Source organism: Saimiri boliviensis, chromosome 11, assembly GCF_048565385.1.
Source record: "Saimiri boliviensis isolate mSaiBol1 chromosome 11, mSaiBol1.pri, whole genome shotgun sequence".
Lineage (NCBI taxonomy): Eukaryota > Metazoa > Chordata > Mammalia > Primates > Cebidae > Saimiri > Saimiri boliviensis.
In genome coordinates, this window is record NC_133459.1 from 45,176,500 (window position 1) to 45,195,947 (window position 19,448).

Sequence of the window (19,448 nt, forward strand, 5' to 3'; positions counted from 1 at the left end):
GGGGCTGTGGCTCCGAACCCGGGCTAAACTCAAGCTCGGGAGATCGCCCATGCGAAACAGGCGCCCTTCCCGACTCTCCTGCTGGGCTTGGCGGGGTGCGGGAGGTCGCTGGGCGGGCCAGGCGGGCCGCCTCTGGTGGCCGCTGAGCTTGGCGCTCTACCCCGCCCCTCCCGCGCAGGCGGGCCAGGGATCCCGGCCGATCCAGGCCGGGTTTTGCGGCGGAGCGGGCTGAGTGTGTGCGGCCGCTTCATCTGTCGCCGCTAGCAGCGGCAGGCTGCGGGGATCATGGTGCAGCACGAGCTGTGGGCCGCGCTGTCTGGCGCCTCCGGGGCCGCTCTGGCCTGCTGCTTCGTGGCGGCGGCCGTGGCCCTGCGCTGGTCCGGACGCCGGACGGCTCGGGGCGCGGTGGCCCGGGCGAGGCAGAGGCAGCGAGCGGGCCTGGAGAGCATGGACAGGGCGGCGCAGCGCTTCCGGCTCCAGGTGACTGCCCGGGTGGGGTGGGGTGGGGTGGGGTGGGGTGAGGGTGGGCGCAGGCCGAGGGTACCCGCAGCGGCACTTTCAGCCGCAGGACCCGCGGAGGGACAGGCGTGGAGGGTCGGGGCAGGCAGAGCGGATGTGTAACTTTCCAGAATCTCTCCTCGCCCTAAGACATTCTGCACTTTCTGAGCCAGGTAGAGCCAGTGGGAGGAAATGAAACGATAGTGTCAGGGCAGGTCGTGGGAGGCCTTTGCCTCATGGGGTCAAAGAGGAGTTTTGCTTCGTGCCGAAGAATCTCAGCTTACTGCCTATTGGAATGCGAAAATGCAAGCGTGACAACCAATAGGATGCTAGTGTTGAGGACTTTGGAATCGCAGAACTGGCCAAAGGAATCCGCAAAGCTTAGAGTTAAAGGTTTTTTTTTTTTTTTTTCTTTTGAGACGGTCTGGCTCTGTCGCCCAGGCTGGAGTGTAGTGTCACTGCAACCTCCACCTCACTGTCAAGCGATTCTCCTGCCTCAGCATCCCGAGTAGCTGGGATTACAGGTGCATGCCACCACGGCTGGCTAATTTTTGCATTTTTAGTAGAGAAGGGGTTTCATCATGTTGGCCAGGCTGGTCTCAAACTCCTGACCTCAGGTCATCCGCCTGCTTGGCCTCCCAAACTGCTGGGATTACAGGCGTGAGCCACCCCGCCCGGCTGAGTTCAAGCTTCTTGATTTGTGCACTTGGATCTTAAGAGGGAGCTGGAAAGAAACCTGCCAAGTGCACAGGGAGTTCTTGGCAAAGCCAGGCTAGAGGGGAAGTCTCTCCAGCTCCTGCTGCTGGCCTGTGGTGTCTAACCCCCAGCAGTATGAGCAGGTTTAGTTCCAGCCCTCCCTGGGTGATCTGTCAACAAGCTTTTCTCTCCCTGAGCTGCCTCTGGATCACCTCAGTGTGTGGGTTTGGGAGCGTGAAAGGGCCTGGCTGAAGGTTTGGAAGAGGTGGTTTGAAGAGGGGTTTTTCTTCCGAGTGTGTGAAACACTGACCGCAGTTAAAGCCAACATGCTGAACTCTGGGAAGTGTTCTTACATGCTGAGAGAGGGAGGGCTTGCTGTGTCTGTGGGACCGGACAGATGGCAAGGATTTCCAGGTGGGGAACAGCAGGATTCAGGAGGCAGAAAACTGTGTTAAATGCTCGGCAAGTGATTTTTGAGTTGGGGCAGAGCTGGAACTAGAACCTAGGTACCCATCTGCACTCTTCAGCCACACTCCCATGGAGAGGAGCAGAAGATAACTATTAGGAAGGCATGCCAGCCCAGAGTGTAGCCCTGCAAATTTTGCAGTTTTGGCTGGCTGTAATGTATGAATTTACTCCAAACCTCCCTGGGGCCAGGATATCTCATATTTACTTAGTAAATAAGAAATACATCTTGTTCCAGCCTGTACTCACCAAGCTGAAAAGTCCACCATCAGTCAATTTTTAGGGTTTCTTCCTCCCAGAGTGGGAAGGCCCTGGTGGTCAGCCCAAATTGGCCATCTCCCCTACACAAGCACAGGTTACTCACTGCCTAGTTGCCCTCTCTGGCTGGGCTCTGGAGGTCCTCCTTAGAGATCCTCCTGTTTATCCTTGGCTCTGTGCAGCCAGCTGAGTTCTGCCAGCTCCAAGAGCAGCGTGGGCAGCAGGAGCGGGGATCTGCTCACAGTTCTTGCCTGCAGAACTCCCCTCCTAGTTGCAAGGAATCCACCTGGCTGGCAGGGGTGTGGGATGGTAGCCGGATGGGTCTCCCAGCGCTTCAACTCCCAACAGCAGCATCTGTATGGTTTTCCTCTGGAGCAACTGCTCATTATTTTTAAGAACGGATTATTCCTGCACAGAAGTTTTGGCTCTGATGAAAGCTTGGCTCTTTGAGGAGGAGAAGCGGGAAATTACCTTAGGGTTTCCAGTGACTGTGGTTATGAGAAATCAGCAAAGGGATAGGGTCCTGACTGACCATAGCTTTGTAGGCTTTGGGGAGGAGTAGGAGATTTTTTTGAGACAAGCCTTGCTCTGTCACCCAGGCTGAGTGCAGTGGTGGCACAATCTTGGCTCTGCCTTCTGGACTCAAGCCATCCTCCCACCTCAGCCTTTCGAGTAGCAGGGACTACAGGTGCACGCCACCATGCCTGGCTAGTTTTTGTATTTTTAGCACAGACGGTTTTGTCACATTGGCCAGGCTGGTCTCATACTCTTTTTTTTTTTTTTTTTGAGATGAAATATCGCTCTGTCGCTCAGGCTGGAGTGCAGTGGTGAAATCTCTGCTCACTGCAACCACCACCTCCCGGGTTCAAGCAATTTCTTGCCTCATCCTCCTGAGTAGCTGGGATTATAGGCACCCGCCACCACGCTCGGCTATTTTTTGTATTTTTTAGTAGAGATGAGATTTTGCCATATTGGCCAGGCTGGTCTTGAACTCCTCACCTCAATGGATTTGTCCGCCTCAGCTCCCAAAGTGCTGGGATTACAGGCGTGAGCCACTATGCCCCACCAGGAGATGCGAGTTTTAGCTGAATTCAGCCCAGGCTTGGGAACAGCTCCTTCCCCTGCTTCCCCTCCCTTCTGCCCCAAACTCCAAAGGCACCCTTCTGTTTGGCTCTGGAGTCCTTGAATGATGGGGAGGTAGGATTTGGGACTGTCAGGCTGCCTTTCTTCTGGGGCTCTCTTAGCCTAGCCCTGAATCACAACAAGGCACGAGATAGGCAGGGCTCCAGCAGGCCCTGGGAGAACACAGCGGTTTGTAGTAAAGCTCCTGTCTGATAGATTTTGGACAAAGAAAGTCGGAAACTCAGATTTTTTTTTTTTTTTTTTTTTGAGACAGAGTCTTGCTCTGTTGCCCAGGCTGGAGTGCAGTGGTGCAATCTCGGCTCACTGCAACCTCCACCTCCCGGGTTCAAGTGATTCTCCTGCCTCAGCCTCCCACAGTAGGTGGGACTACAGATGCCCACTACCATGTCCAGCTAATTTTTGCATTTTTAGTAGATATGGGGTTTTGCCATGTTGGCCAGGCTGGTCTTGAATTCCTGACCTCAGATGATCCACCTGCCTCAGCCTCCCAGTATCCTGCGATTACGGGCATGAGCCACCACGTCAGATTCTAGGTCCAAGGAGGACACAGCTGGATGAGGGGATACCTAAACACCTTCTGAATTTTTACAAAATAGTTCACCTCTCTCTAAATACTTGAGCAACTCTAGAGAAAAGTGTGTTTCTGGTAACTGTCGACCCTTCACCCATTTTTTTTTCCTCGCCCTGACCCCTGAATGAATTTTGATATCTTTTCTAGACTGAAGAGAAGGACCACCATTTTTAGAATAGTATAGCTGGGAGATACATCACAGAACACCTGTTTATGCCTTTATTCTTTTGTTCAGGCAGTTTTGTTTTACCCTGAATGGTTTTTCCCACATCTCTTACAAGCTGCTTATCAGTCCCATTGGCATTGCGGTTCAGAAGGAGAAAACTAAACAGATGGAGGAGGGACAATGCCCCCTAAGTGACCGGTAGAGTATCTGTCTCTTGAAAAATTGTGCATGCAGGTGGCCACGGGGTTAGACTTTACCTGTATACTATACTTCCCTGCATTCTCCACAAAATCAGGTTTCCACATGGTCACTGATTGGCTTCCTGGAGGTACAGACTTACTGTGGTGTCTGGGAGAAAATGTCTCAGCTGCCTGACACTAGTTGAAGGTTTAAAAATAGCTGTTAGCAACTGTGTCGTTAACTGTCAACAGGGAAGAACATAGAAAATAATGAAAATATGTGCTGAGCAGAGGGGAGCATGTTGTTACCTTCTAGCTGCCGTGTGCAGGGACACTGTGGATGCCTCGTAGTGAGGTCCGGGAGATGGTGACTGGACTGTTGGGTGGCAATGATCCCAGTGTGGTGAATGCTCTGCTGATTTCGATGTTCTTCTCCATACTATTAGGCATTTTAAAAAATACAATGAACCTATATTCATATAATGAGCACAAAAATAAAGCAAAGGAGTGCAGTGGCATGAACTCGGCTCACTGCTATCTGCACCTCCTGGCTTCAAGCTGTTCTCCTGCTTCAGCCTCCTGAGTAGCTGGGATTATAGGCGCACGCCACCACAGCCAACTAATTTGTTTGTATTTTTTTAGTAGATATGGGATTTTACCATATTGGCCAGGCTGGTCTCTAATGTCTGACCTTGTGATCCACCGGTCTTAGCCTGCCAAAGTGCTGGGATTACAGGTCTGAGCCACAGCGCCTGGCCGCAAAGTTTTAATTTTCATCATGAGGTGGGAAAGGCAAGATGCAAAAAAAGAACTTAGATAGACAACTGTTGACATGGTGGGTTTTCATAAATACTTTTTTTTCTTCTTTTCTTTTTTTGAGACAGAGTTTCACTCTGTCACCCAGGCTGGAGTGCAATGGCACGATCTTGGCTCACTGCAACCTACACCTCCCAGGTTCAAGCGATTCTCTTGCTTCAGCCTTCCGAGTAGCTGGGATTACAGGTGCCCGCCACCAAGCCCAGCTAATTTTTGTATTTTTAGTAGAGAAAGGGTTTCATCATATTGGCCAGGCTGGTCTCGAACTCCCGACTTTGTGATCTGTCTGCCTTGGCCTCCCAAAGTGCTGTGATTACAGGCATGAGCCACTGTGCCTGACCTACATAAATATTTTCTTTTCCTGTAAGAGTACATCAGAATTTTTTTTTTTTTTTTTTTTTTTTTTGAGACGGAGTTTCACTCTTGTTACCCAGGCTGGAGTGCAATGGAGCGATCTTGGCTCACTGCAACCTCTGCCTCCTGGGTTCAGGCAATTCTCCTGCCTCAGCCTCCTGAGTAGCTAGAATTACAGGCACGTGCCACCATGCCCAGCTAATGTTTTATATTTTTTAGTAGAGACAGGGTTTCACCATGTTGACCAGGATGGTCTCGATCTTTTGACCTCGTGATCCACCCGCCGCGGCCTCCCAAAGTGCTGGGATTACTGGCTTGAGCCACCGCGCCCGGCAAAAACTGTTAAGTATAGTTTTCCTTTATAGAGGAGGGACTGTGCAAGGGTTGCCAGGGGTGGAGGATAAGGTCACTTTTCATTTTGTGTACTTTAAAAAAATATATATCAACAGATTGCTTGGAATATTCGCAGGAAAAAAATAAAAAAGTAAAAAAGTTAAAAAAGTTAAAAATATATATATATCTCAACAGGGATTATCTGCTGTGTTTGGGGAGAAATCATGAACCCATTTTTTTCTTCTTTGTAGCTCCTGTGTTAGGAAAAAACAAATCCAAAGTAAGTGTATATCAGTTCACTGAATTCAGGAAAGTGCTCCTGATGCTGAAAACATCAGGTGCAGAGGCTGTGGACTACAGGCATGAGCTACTGCACCGGCTTAGTGTTTACTCACTACCCCAATACCTTTGAGGAGGGACTGGGTGTGGTGGCTCACATCTATAATCCTAGCACTTTGGGAGGTCATGGTGGGGGCAGATCACTTGAGGTCAGTACTTTGAGACCAGCCTGGCCAACATGGCTAAACACGTCTCTACTAAAAATACAAAAAATTATCATGGCATGGCGTCCAGGTGCTATTCCGGAGGCTGAGGCAGGAGAATTGCTTGAATATGGGAGGCGGAGGTTGCAGTGAGCTGAAATCGCACCACTGCACTCCAGCCTGGGTGATGGAGCCAGACTCTGTCTCAAAAAAAAAAAAAATACATTAATTGAAAAAACAAATAAAAACAAAGCAACACCCTGGGGAAAGAGGAAGGAGGAAGCGGATGGGTATTTGCAGGCAGGGGCTGACTCCAGAGACTCTGGGAGCCCTTTTTCTTTCCCCACTCCACTCCCCTCAGTCAACAAGACAGGCCTCTGCCTGGGTCTGCCAAATGCCCCTCCTCCTGCGGAAAGCTCTTCCCTCTCCATCCTTCCCATGTGACACCCACTCACCACACTCTGTTTTATTGTCTTTATTTCTCATTGTCTAAAATCTCATCTTTTCGCCTGTAGTCTGCTCACCCTGCCCCTGCCCTGTGTAAGCTCACCTGGGCATACCTTCTTGTTCACGGCTCAACTTCAGCCTAGTGTGGTGCTGGGTACAGAGCAGGCACTTGATACACATCTGTGGAATGAATGTGTGAACCCTTCCTTTTGGGTGTGGCCTTCAGTCACAGACCAAGCCTCCCCCAAGATGGGGTCTTCTTGTTTTTGCCCCTCCCTGCCAGGGGTTGGCAACCCCCCGGCAGTGTTCAGAGTTGCTCTGTGGGCATGGGGATGGCATGGAGTCAGGTGCAGGCAGATGGCCAGCGGGCAAGAATGGCAGTAAGACTGAATCAAAACATGGATGACATCAGCGTGGTGCTTGGCACACAGAAGGCAGCTGCTGCTGGTGTTTACTTGTAGTGGTTTAATCATCAGTCTGGAGCCCAGCACAGTAGTGTGTGCCTGTAGTCCCAGCTAGTCAGGAGGCTGAAGTGCGAGGATCGCTTGAGCCCAGGAGTTCAAGTCTAGCCTGGGCAACACAGCCAGACCCTGTCTTTAAGGAAAAGAAAAAAACCTGCCTGGGCATGTCGGCCAGCTGGGCATCTCTTCAGCAGGCTTGTAGAGGAGACAGAGCTGCACTCTCTAGGGATGGCATGGGCCTGCCCAGGCTGGGCCATGTTGGAGCTGCTGGTGGCCATGTCTGGTTTGGCATATGACAGTAAGCATCTGCTTGGGTGCATGTGGAGACTGAGGAGCATGGGCTACCGGTGTCTGCAGCAGGCTCGTGAGCCTTCGGGGGAGTAGGGGACTGATCCGACTTTGTTCCCCACAGAACCCAGACCTGGACTCAGAGGCCCTGCTAGCCCTGCCCCTGCCTCAGCTGGTGCAGAAGTTACACCAGGGAGAGCTGTCCCCTGAGGCGGTGCTCTTCACCTACCTGGGAAAGGTAAGGCCAGCAAAGGCCAGCCACTTCCTTCCCCCGACACTCTGCACAGGCTGTGGGAAAAAGCTGGCCTGGAGTCAGTCCTGCTGGGGGCCATGGTGGGACCCACAGTACCAGGGACAGCCAGGGAGGGAGGGAGCCAGAGCGTGCGTGCGTGTGTGTGTGTGCGTGTGTGTGCGCGTGTGCGTGCGTGTGTGTGTGTGTATGTGTGTGACACTGAGCATGCTGTCTTAGCTAGTAACCTGGCTTTTAGCCCAGATTTCCTTCTCTTTCCCCACTCCACTCCCCTCAGTCAACAAGTCTGGTCTGTTCCCTTCTTTTTTTTAGAGATTTGCTCTTGTCGCCCAGGCTGGAGTGCAATGGCACAGTCTTGGCTCACTGCAACCTCTGCCTCCTGGGTTCAAGCGATTCTCCTGTCTCTGCCTCCCAAGTAGTTGGGATTACAGGCATGTGCTACCATGCCCAGCTAATTAAAAATATTTTTTTTTGTTTGAGATGAAGTCTCATTCTGTTGTCCAGGCTGGAGTGCAGTGGTGAGATCTCGGCTCACTGCAGCCTGAGAGTCTGAGTAGCTGGGATTACAGGCGCCTGGCACCACACCCAGCTAATTTTTGTATTTTTAGTAGAGTCACCATGTTGGCCAGGCTGTCTTGAACTCCTGACCTCAAGTGATCCACCTGCCTTGGCCTCCCAAAGTGTTGAGATTACAGCTGTGAGCCACGGTGCCTGGCCCCCAGCTAATTTTTTGTATTTAGTAGAGATGGGGTTTCACCACGTTGATCAGGCTGGTCTTGAACTCCTGACCACAGGTGATCCACTCGTCTTGGCTTCCTGAAGTGCTGGGATTACAGGCATGAGCCACCATGCCCAACCCCTTCCCTTCCCTTCCCCGCTTTTTTTTTTTTTTGAGACAGAGTCTTGCTCTGTTGCCTAGGCTGGAGTGCAGTGGCATGATCTTGGCTCACTGCAACCGCTGCCTCCCAGGTTCAAGAGATTGTTGTGTCTTTTGAGTAGCTGGGTTTACAGCTACTCAGCCTTCTGAGTAGCTGGGTTTACAGGCGCCTGCCACCACGGCCGGCTAATTTTTATCTTTTTAGTAGAGATGAGGTTTTCCCATGTTGGCCAGGCTGGTCTGGAACTCCTGACCTCAGGTGATCAACCCACCTCAGCCTTCAAAAGTGCTGGGATTATAGGTGTGAGGCTGTTCCCTTCTTTTACCCAGCCCTCCCCTGTCTCCATCACCTTTGGCCCACCACCACCATCTCCCTCCATGCACAAGCACCAGCTCCTGGTCAGGTGCCTTCTTGTGTCCCTAGCTCTTCAGACTGTCTCTGGAACTTCTCCTCTGTGTCCCGCATCACCTCTGGCCAAGGCCTTCTGGAGCTTGGGGTGTCCCATCCAAACTCTGCACTGGCTTGGATGGGGCTCCTTTACCTCAAAGGCTCTTTCCCTCTTTGTCCCTCTCCATGCCACAGACTCCCCTGACTGAGCCTTCTGGGCTCAGAGCAGGAAGCACCATCTTCCCTTCCCAGCCCGAGGCAGGATTTCCTCTTCGGGGCCTACTCTCATTCTAACAGCACATTTTTCATCGCAGTGTCAGGCTTGTCTTCTCTTTCCCATGTGTCCTTCATGAATTGAGCTTATCTTATTTGTCTTTGAAGCTTAGTGCTCAAAGACACTAAGTGTTGCATTTCACATAATAAGTGCTCAAGAAATACGTTTGAAAAGAAAGGGAGGGAGGGAGGAAAGAAGGAAGGAGAGAGAAATTGTGCTTTGTGAGTGTGGCCTGCATGATTTTTTGAAAGGGCGTGTGACAGAGAATGTGACCCCTAGACAGTTGAACTTGTCCGGGTGTGGTGTATGTGACAGTGCTGTCGAGGCTGCAGCTGGGGAGCGAGAGCATGCTGGGCTGGCGTCACCCAGAGGGCACATATGCAGTCTCAGCAGATGGTGCTGCTTCTTCCCCATAAATGTCCCTAAAAAGGCTCCTGCCCTTCCTGGTTAACCTAGTCAATCTGGTTATAGATTGGCCTTTCTCCCTTCCTGCCTCGGGTACCCCAGGGACAGATTTTACATATGCCTGAGTATGGCCACAGAGCTCACCCTGTTTCCCTCCGGTGCCCCCCAGGACAGGAGTGTTTCCAGAAAACTACATCTCACTCCGCTCTCACCTTTCCCTCTGTAGGACCCTGCATGGTGCCGCTTGAGCGCTCTAGGCAGATTTCCATTATTAGCATGTTATTCCCTTTAGTCAAGCTCTTACTCCATGTGACTTGATTATCAAATTAAAGAGTTCTTGGGTAAGGGGAGGCTTGACTGGGCTGGGTGTGGGAAAGGAGTTGGGTAGAGGAGAGAGTGCTGGGCTCCGGGAGGCAGGAGTCTGGTCTAGCCCTGCTCTGTCGCTGCCCTTCTGTGACCAGAGATGGGGGTCTGCCCTTGCCTGGTTTCTATCTGTCTCACTGGGCGGAGATGTGGGTTGGAGGAGTTGGAGGAGGTGGGGGAGTGGCCAGTGGTCATCTTCCTCCCAGCCCACCCTCTGCTGAGGCCAGTATCTTGCCCCCTTGAGTGTCCTGGTTGTGCCCTGGTCCTGGCTGAAGGCCAGAGACAGCCAGGAATGAGGCCTGGGCCAAATGTTCCCAGTGAGGCAGCTGCGGGCCCTAGGCCATCCTCTGTGTCCCAGGCTCTGGCCCATGTTGCTGGTTACCCCCTCCCTGGGCATACTTTAAAAGGCTGGTTCTACATGATGTATATTTCACCAGAGTTTTTGGAAAAGGCCAGTCTCCTTCTCCCTTATGTCTTATTTCCCCTTCCTCAGGCCTGGGAAGTGAACAAAGGGACCAACTGTGTGACCTCCTACCTGGCTGACTGTGAGACTCAGCTGTCCCAGGCTCCAAGGCAGGGCCTGCTCTATGGCGTCCCTGTGAGCCTCAAGGAGTGCTTCACCTACAAGGTATGCTCCGCCTCAGTGCCGGGCCTCCGCTGGCCGCTCCGTCCCTGCCAGCCTGCTGTGGGTCCTGGGTCATTTTGGGCCCAGGTCCAGTGGCCTTGCAAGGGGACGCTGTTGTGCCTGTCTTGGCCTGTGTGACAGTTGTTGGAGTGGACCCTGGGCTGCCCATGGGCTCTGACTCATCAGCCATACCCCTTTTTGTGCCCACCATCCCTCGTCCCAGGACCAGGACTCCACGCTGGGCTTGAGCCTGAATGAAGGGGTGCCGGCGGAGTGTGACAGCGTGGTGGTGCGCGTGCTGAAGCTGCAGGGCGCCGTGCCCTTCGTGCACACCAATGTTCCCCAGTCCATGCTCAGGTTGGGTCTCTGGGTGGGGTGGGGCAGGGGCACCGATGCCAGCGTGATACAGGCTGACACATTCTGGCCTCCTCCAGCTATGACTGCAGTAACCCCCTCTTCGGCCAGACCTTGAACCCATGGAAGTCCTCCAAAAGCCCAGGGGGCTCCTCAGGGGGTGAAGGGGCCCTCATCGCGGCTGGAGGCTCCCCCCTGGGCTTAGGCACTGATATCGGAGGCAGCATCCGCTTCCCCTCCTCCTTCTGCGGCATTTGCGGCCTCAAGCCCACAGGGAATCGCCTCAGGTAGGGTGGGTGGAGGGCGCGCCTGGGCCTCTCGCTGTGTGACCTTGGCCTAGCTTCCGACCTCTCTGGGCTCCAGGCGGGGATTTGGTCACCGGGGCTTTGCTGGGAGGAAGCATTAGTCCCACTGGCCGGGCGTGGGTCCTAGTTTCCAAAGTGGTGAGTGTTCAGAGCTGCTCTGCGGGCGGGGAAATGGCGGCGGGTGGCCATTTCCTGTTTCCAGCGTCTTGTGTTTCTCATCCAGCAAGAGTGGCCTGAAGGGCTGTGTCTATGGACAGGAGGCAGGTGAGGTCGGTGGTGCCCTCAGTGCCCCAGGGGGGTGGGGGTCGGCCTGCTTCTGCCCTCAGGTGCTTCTCAGGTGGCAGGGCAGCGTCTGGCTCCCAGGCTGCTCTGGGTCTCTGGGTTCCTCCCTCCTTGTCTGCTCACCTCCCTCCCGTCTCTGTCCCAGTGCGCCTCTCTGTGGGCCCCATGGCCCGGGACGTGGAGAGCCTGGCACTGTGCCTGCGAGCCCTGCTGTGTGAGGACATGTTCCGCCTGGACCCCACCGTGCCTCCCCTGCCCTTCCGAGAAGAGGTGAGCAGGGCTGAGTGGGCATGGGTGTGGACTGCTGAACCCACACAGTCGCCCCAGGCCCGTGGGCAGGCTTCGGAGGCCCTGTCTCCGGAGAAACGTCCCCTGGGGCTCTGAGACTAGGGTGGGCTGCTCCTCCACAGACGGCCACCAGATGGAGCCCTTGCCTGCATTTAACCCACAGGCTTTCCAAGGTGCCTGGCCTCTGCTGCTGGCACCAGGGATGCAGGAATCACTTCCCAGCCCGCTGACCTTCGGCAAACAGCAGTCTTTCTAACAGTATTCCTGTCCACATTTTGGGGAGCAGCACGCCACGCTGCCTGCAGACCCCAGCTCGCGCAGCTTGTTCTTGCCAGATGTAGGCTGCGTGAGCTGGAGTCTGCAGGCAGCGTGGCGTGCTGCTCCTTAAATTATCACTGCAACAGCGGGGCGCAGTGGCTCACGCCTGTAGTCTCAGCACTTTGGGAGGCCGAGGCGGGTGGATCACGAGGTCAGGAGTTCGAGACCAGCCTGACCAAAATGGTAAAACCCCGTCTCTATTAGAAATATGAAAATTAGCTGGGCATGATGGAGCATGCCTGTAATCCCAGCTACTCAGGAGGCTGAGGCAGAAGAATTGCTTAAACCCTGGAGGTGGAGATTTCGGTAAGCCGAGGTCTCGTCATTGCACTCCAGCCTGGGTAACAGAGTGAGACTCAGCCTTAAAAAAAAAAAAAAAATCACTGCAACAGTCTGATGTGGAGACAGGCTGGGCTTGTTGCTTTCTGTGGCAAGGGAGCACTGCCTTGCAAAGCCTTAGTAGCATCTCAGAGGGCAGGCAGAATGGGGAGATTTGCTGAGATTTTGAAGTCTGATTTAAGGTAGGTCTTTCAACATGGGGGTTGGTTAGGATTGGGTAAGGGTTATGATATGACTCCCCCACCATGTTAGTTAAGGATTGGTGGGCACAGCAGGGTGTGAATTTTAAGGTAAGAAGTTAAGAGGGTCATGGAGTGTAAACTGCCAACGGATGCTTCCTGTTGAAGAGTTGATGGGTGTTTCCAGAATGAGTGGGAAGGTTATTTGTGCTTATGTGTGTTATTTGGAGGAGGTGGGGGAGTGGCCAGTGGTCATCTCTCTCCCAACTCATGCCCTGCTGCAGGGCATCTGAGGCCAGTATCTTGCTCTCTTGAGTGTCCTGGTTGTGCCCTGGTCCTGGGGTACTCTCTCTCTCTCTCTCTCTGTGTGTTAGGGTTGAAGGCCAGAAACAGCCAGGTTGAGGCTGGAGCCAAATGTCCCCAGTGAGGCAGATGCTGGGTCCTAGGTCATCCTCTGTGCCCACTCCAACAGAGTGTTCAGGAGCTCTAAAATTAGATCTGTGCAGATGGAGAAGAGTGAAGTCACATTAATGTAGACAGTAAGCTGTGTGATGTAAGCCCCATTTCTCAGCAGTCCAGCGACTATTCTGTACACACCCCAGCCAAGGTTGCCTTGGAAAGGCTGAGGGTTTCTGGACAGGAAGGACAGTGGGCCTTGGGGTGTCTCGGGTGTTGGGCAGCAGGGCAGATCTGGGCTGAGGCAGAACCCACGGGGATAGGCAGCCGTGAAGTCCTTCCTCAGAGGAGAGGGGGAGATGAGGTCCCTATCTGGAAGTCTGGAACAGTTTCTCATGAGAGCCAGGACAGTTGGTGGAAAGCCTCAGCTTAGAAGGCAGGGTGCCTGTGTTCCAGACCTGTCTTGTTGCTCTGCATTGGTTAGCTTTGGGAAAGTCCCGATCCCACCCAATCTCCCTATCTAGACCTCAAGCCTCAGTCTCCTCCTGTGACCAGTAGGAATCCTCATCCTTGCTCTGCCCACCTCTGAGTCACTGTGAAGGTGTTTTGTGAAAGGGTCAGATGCAGAAGGGGCTGGCCTCACTGACTGCAGCTGTGTCTGGGGTTGAGTATTTCTCTCTCTCTCTCTCTCTCTCTCTCTCTCTCTCTCTCTCTCTTTTTAAATAGAGATGGGGTTTCACCATGTTGGTCAGGCTGGTTTCAAACTCCTGACTTCATGATCTGCCTGCCTTGGCCTCCCAAAGTGCTGGGATTACGAACTCCTGACCTCATGAGCTGCCTGCCTCAGTCTCCCAAAGTGCTGGGATTACAGGCATGAACCACCACACCCGGCCAGTTCCTTTGATCTCTAGGGGTCCTGCCTAGGGCTGTCTTCTCCTGACCTGCCCCTGTCCCCTGTGTTTTCCCTCCAGGTCTACACCAGCTCTCGGCCGCTGCGTGTAGGGTACTATGAGACTGACAACTATACCATGCCCACCCCGGCCATGAGGAGGGCCGTGCTGGAGACTAGGCAGAGCCTTGAGGCTGCGGGGCACACGGTATGACTGCAGGGTCCTGGAGGTGCTGGCATCTCCTCCTGTCCAGGGAAGCCTTCCTGGTACCCATGGCTACTCCATCCCTGGCATCCTGGCATTCTGATTGTGTTGTCGTGGGGGTGATCTGTGGCCCTGTGGGATGAGTATCTAGAGGGCTGATAAAGGGTACAGGGCTGCACAGCTGTCCAGAGGTTCCCAGGGCCAGTGGGTTTTGGTCTGGTTATTTATACAACTTTATGTGTGGCTCCAGACTTCTCTCATGCTGTGCATTCTACAGTGAGTTTTCTTGGCTCAGTTAGGCTGCCTTTGTGGCTCTAGTGAGAGCTACCATGTGGGCAGGTTGGTCTAATCAAGCTCAGGGCTGCCCAGACAGCGTGGGGGTCATGGAGCCAGTTGTTAGTTCAGGAGTGCTTACACTCCTCAATCTCTGCAGCTGGTGCCCTTCTTGCCAAGCAACATACCCTATGCTCTGGAGACCCTGTCAACAGGTGGGCTCTTCAGTGATGGTGGCCAAACCTACCTACAGAATTTGTGAGTGATAGTGGGCTTTGGGGTCTTGGTGGGATCAGACCTAGCGGGAGCAGCAGGTGGCGGTGATGGCTGGATGGGCCTTAGCTGAATCTGACAAAGGCCTTAGTGCTCTGGGCAGGGACCTCGCTGTCCTTCTACCTGGTGAGCCTGGAGATCCCTTGCCAGGGCACCAGCCCAGGGGGAGGCTACACTGAGTATCATGGCCTGTGTCTGATCTGAGCTTGTTGTGAGGTAGGAGGTGGGCAGGTGGTTGCCTCGCTGTCTGGGAAAGATTTAAGGCAAGGGCAGGATCCAGACAGGAAGGTGGGTGTTCGGACTTCACGCTGTGACTCCAGGCTCTCCAGACTTGAGCCAAGTCTTCCTTTTGAGTAAGACCTCAGATTTCTCTCCTGTAAAGTGGGTGGGTTGGACCAGACTCCCTTTAAGGGACTTTGCAGAACTCATTTTTAGAGAAGTTGGTTCTTCTGGGCTGTTTTTAGTCCTTAAAGGTTGTCAGGGGCAGAGAGCAGGCGCTTCCTGGTGACATGCCTCTGCTGGATGGGCTGTGGCCCTTCAGAACACAGTCCCACTTCCTCCGCTTTACCTATGGAGAACTCGGCCCTGCAGCTTTACTCAGTCAAGGCCCAGCCTGTCATGTTCCTTTCCTTCATCTAGCAGCCAAGTGTGGTCCAGGCTTCAGTGGAAGGGGCCACTCCTCACTCTGGCCCTGGGAATGAGTCTCCAGGATCAGCTCTCTAAGACCTTTCCCTGAGATCTTGAGCCAGAGATAGCCTCAGAGCCATGCTCCATGGGCAGTCCCCACCATGACTGACCTAGCTGTGCCTCCAGGCTGGCCTCCCTGTCAAAGGGGAGGTGGTCACAGGGTGGCCTCATCAGGGAGACATTGCCCTCAGTTCTTAGAGTTCTGAGCTGGGTTTGCTGGAGAGGGAGACCCTGAGTCCTGCCTTGGGGAGCTCCCGTCGGTGTGGGTTGGAGTCCAGGCTTCTTAAAGGACCAGCAGAATCAAACGGCATTTTGGAAGGAGGCAGCTGAGTCTGGTGAGGACAAGGTGGACAGGACCCCTGAGTAGAGAATGGCATTGCTGTGGGCCGGGCGAGCAGGCTGGGAAGGATGCAGGGATGGGAGTGCCTGGACTCTGCCTTTTGTTTCCCAGCAAAGGTGATTTCGTGGACCCCTGCCTGGAGGACCTGGTCTTCACTCTGAAGGTTCCCAACTGGCTTAAAGGACTGCTGGCCTTCCTGGTGAAGCCTCTGGTGAGGGCACAAGGAGTGGAGGGGCTAGGACGGCTAGTGGGGAGCATGGGGCCTCCTATCCTGTTCCTCTGGCTTCCCTCAGCCTCTCTTGGTTTGGGCATGCATGGCCTCCTCTCCAGTCCCCACCCAGACTGCCCTCCTCCCCTGTCCCCTGCGATTTTCAGCCAATGTGCATGCTAAAAGGGGTGCCGATCTGGGCCCCAGGGGCAGGCATGGAGGGAGGGTCCCCAGTGGCTTGCCACCTGCCATGGCTCAGAGTGGAGTCACCAACCCTGCGTCTGTCCCTTGCAGCTCCCAAGGCTGTCGGCCTTCCTCAGCAGCATGAAGCCTCGGTGAGGGCTCCTCCGCACCCAGCTGCTTGCCCCTGCCTGTCCTGATCCGAGTCCGGATCTGGGTAGTTTCTGACAGGAGAGGACTCTAGGGAAGTAACCTCTGAGGCTGGAAGTGGCCCAGGCAGGGGGGCAACCTTCGTGGCTTTCAAGTGGGACTTTGAAGTCGTTTGGGCCAGGTCCAGGTCTGGCTGGAGAGCAAAGGCCTGAGGGGACAAGCGGATCGGGGAGTTGGAGAGGAGGAGGTTGACCTGGCTGGGGTGTGGATGGAAAGGAGCAGGAAGTGAGGGGTTGGCCTGGGCCAGGGCGGGGGTACCCGGGGGATGCTGCTGCTAGAGACCTGAGCTGATCTGAGCTGCGCCAGGTGCACCTGCCCCTTAGTGACTTGGGCTGGAACCCCCCACCCACCGTTTCAGGACCTGACGTTCCTAGACTCACTCATTCCCTTACCACAAGGCTTCAGGACTGGCGGCAGCTATGGCCTGTCCTGTGTCCTGAGCAGTCAGGCCTGGGCTAGTCCTGGCTCTGCTGTGGAGTCACTAAGTGACCCAGCCTGTGCCCCTCTGGGGCTTGATTTTCTCATCCAGACAGTAGGGATTTGAACGTCCCTCTCAGAGCTCCCATGGGGTTGTGAAGGATCCATGGAGGAGTGAGACCTGGGAGGCTGGCAGTAGGGGTCTGATGTTGCTGATCTCTTTGGCTGTGACCATCATGGCTGGTGATCTCACTCCTTCTGCTCAGGTCGGCTGGAAAACTCTGGGAACTGCAGCATGAGATCGAGGTGAGGCCAGAGCCTTTGGACTGAAGCAGGGTGGTGGGGGGAGGATGGAGTTGGACAGGGCACTTGCTGCCAGGGTCTTGTGGCCAGTGCCCCCACGGAGCTCCTAGACTGGCCTGTCAACCCCCTTCCACTTCCTGGACCACTACCTGGGCCCTGCTGTCTGACCCTTACTTGCCCAGATGCTCATCCTTTGGGGCTGGGTCAACCCAAGGCTCTCGTCCGGGCTGCCTTTTCTCCCCTGTGGAGCTGCCTGTGTGTGGTGGCTCTGCCCCGGCAGGAAGAGACATGTCCACAATTCATTGGGAAGGTGGAACGACTGATGCCCTCTGAGAGGCAGCACTGCCTGCCTGCCCGGAGGACCTGTGTCCCCTTATGGCCCAGTTCAGATCCAGGGCTAGGTGCTGGGGCCAGAGCCACCCCAGCCACAGTCCCTGAGTTAGAGAGCCTGGGGCGGGCTGAGTCTGAGTGCTTCACCCAGTGTGCTGTGTCCCCCAGGGGTACCGCAACACCGTGATTGCCCAGTGGAAGGCGCTGGACCTGGATGTGCTGCTGACCCCCATGCTGGGCCCTGCTCTGGACTTGAATGCCGCACGCAGGGCCACAGGTGAGACCAGACACACTGCCTGTCCGTTTTTTTTTTTTTTTTTTTTTTTTTTGAGATGAAGTTTTGATCTGTCACCCAGGCTGGAGAGCAATGGTGTGATCTTGGTTCACTGCAACCTCTGCATCCGGTTCAAGTGATTCTCCTGCCTCAGCCTCCCCAGAAGCTGGGATTACAGGCGCCCACTACCACACCCAGCTAATTTTGTATTTTTATTAGAGACAGGGTTTCTCTATGTTGGTCAGGCTGGTCTCGAATCCCTGACCTCAGATGGTCCACCTACCCCGGCCTCCCAAAGTGCTGGGATTACAGGTGTGAGCCATCGCGCCCAGCCCCCTGTCTGTCCTTTCTATGAATCTGACCATATGCCCTGCAGGGCTGCTAGGTACTGGAAGAAGAGGAGCCCTCAGGGAGGACCCTGCCCCTGCGGGGCCCACAGTCGGGCTGGCTGGAGACATGAGAGTTGTGTGGGATGCCCTGGCCGGGATTGATATTCCTGTCATCAGCACTATTCAAGTTGGGAATCTTGAGTTAGAGTCTAGTCTGGGGAGGTGGTGGTTTGAATTCCAGGTGGGATTTAGATAAATTAAGAAAATAGGGTGGTGGCTTACACCTATAATCCCTGCACTTTGGGAGGCTGAGGCTGGAGGATAACTTGAGCCCAGGAACTCAAGACCAGTGTGGGCAACATAGTGAGGCCCCTGTCACTACAAAAAAATAGAAAAACTAGCCAGATGTGGTTGCATGTGCCTGTAGTCCTGACTCCTCGGGGAGCTGAGGCGGGAGGATCACTGGAGCCCAGGAGGTTGAGGCTGCAGTGAGTTATGATCACACCACTGCACTCCAGCCTGGGTGGCAGAGTGAGACTCTGTCTCAAAAAAAAAAAAAAAAGGAAAAGGAAAAGAAAACAGGAACAACATTCCCAGTGGGAAAAGTACCTGAGCAAAGGCATGGGGCAAGCATCAGTGAGATGTACAGCCTAGCCCTGAAATCTGAAGTCGTGGGCTTTGTCACTCAGACCTCAGTCCTGGGAGAGAGCCTTTCTCTGGCTGTAGACACAGAGTACCATTTCATAGGGGGTTTGCCTCAGGCCCGCAGTCGGCCCTGAAGGTTCTCAGGCCCTGCTGCAGCCAACTGTGATATGTTCCAGGGGCCGTCAGCTACACTCTGCTCTACAACTGCCTGGACTTCCCTGCGGGGGTGGTGCCTGTCACCACGGTGACTGCTGAGGACGAGGCCCAGATGGAACATTACAGGGGCTACTTTGGGGACATCTGGGACAAGACGCTGCAGAAGGTGAGGTCTGGCCTGCCCCTCACCTGAACTCACTCCCCACCCCGACTCTGGCCGCTACGGAGGAAACAGTACAAGCACTGTGGGTGTGCCAGCCTTTCTTAAGCAAGATCTGAAAGACTGTGGCCTGACCCTGCTTTTCCAGCTGGGATGCTGGAGAGAGGCCTGGGCTTGGTGGGGAGTCCTGCCTCGCTAACCCCGTCCTGATGCCTGTGTCCCCTTGTAGGCCATGAAGAAGAGCGTGGGGCTGCCTGTGGCTGTGCAGTGCGTGGCCCTGCCCTGGCAGGAAGAGTTGTGTCTGCGGTTCATGCGAGAGGTGGAGCGACTGATGACCCCCGAAAAGCAGCCATCCTGATGGCTCCAGCTCCGGAGGACCTGAGACTCACACTCTGCAGCTCAGCCCAGCCGGGGCACAGCTGCCCTGCTGCCACAGCAAGGAAGTATCCAGCATGGGGCAAAGGCTTCCGTGTCCTCTCCCCCAACCCCCTACAAGAAGCACAGATCCCCAGAGTCTGGACCTCGCTCCCTGTTCTGGTTTCCCTCTCTTCATCCTGGTCCCTCCACCCTATGACATGGGCCAAGACCCAATTAACAGTCAAGAAACAGCTCCTTGTCTGTGTGCTTTCTGGGCGTCATCGTGAGGGTGCTGGGGGCTGGAGCCTGTTGAGAGCAGGGCTGGCTTGACTGTGCAGACCCAGGCTCCAGCTATGCCAGTCTCCTGCTCCACAACTTCCCCTGGTGCCCTTCACCCACAGGAGGCGTGCAG

At 54.6% G+C, this 19,448-nt stretch overlaps 1 protein-coding gene across 1 annotated transcript; it reads left to right on the forward strand.

Moving 5' to 3' along the window:
- Positions 1–181: 181 nt before the first annotated feature.
- Positions 182–19,287, forward strand: LOC101047931 (fatty-acid amide hydrolase 1). Its single transcript, XM_039473978.2, has 15 exons — positions 182–480; positions 7,282–7,395; positions 10,208–10,342; positions 10,563–10,696; positions 10,774–10,980; positions 11,222–11,262; positions 11,426–11,550; positions 13,772–13,897; positions 14,328–14,425; positions 15,579–15,678; positions 15,970–16,010; positions 16,749–16,788; positions 17,284–17,392; positions 18,540–18,685; positions 18,909–19,287. The coding sequence occupies exons 1-15, from the start codon at positions 286–288 to the stop codon at positions 19,035–19,037; spliced, it is 1,740 nt and encodes a 579-aa protein (XP_039329912.1). The 5' UTR covers positions 182–285; the 3' UTR covers positions 19,038–19,287.
- Positions 19,288–19,448: the final 161 nt, after the last annotated feature.

Bases quoted from the DNA above. Each gene is read 5' to 3' on its own strand.
- LOC101047931 (XM_039473978.2), top strand. From the start codon at position 286: ATGGTGCAGCACGAGCTGTGGGCCGCGCTGTCTGGCGCCTCCGGGGCC. The intron at 17,393-18,539 runs GTGAGACCAGAC...GATATGTTCCAG, and splicing joins TGCCGCACGCAGGGCCACAG to GGGCCGTCAGCTACACTCTG. The intron at 18,686-18,908 runs GTGAGGTCTGGC...GTCCCCTTGTAG, and splicing joins GGGACAAGACGCTGCAGAAG to GCCATGAAGAAGAGCGTGGG.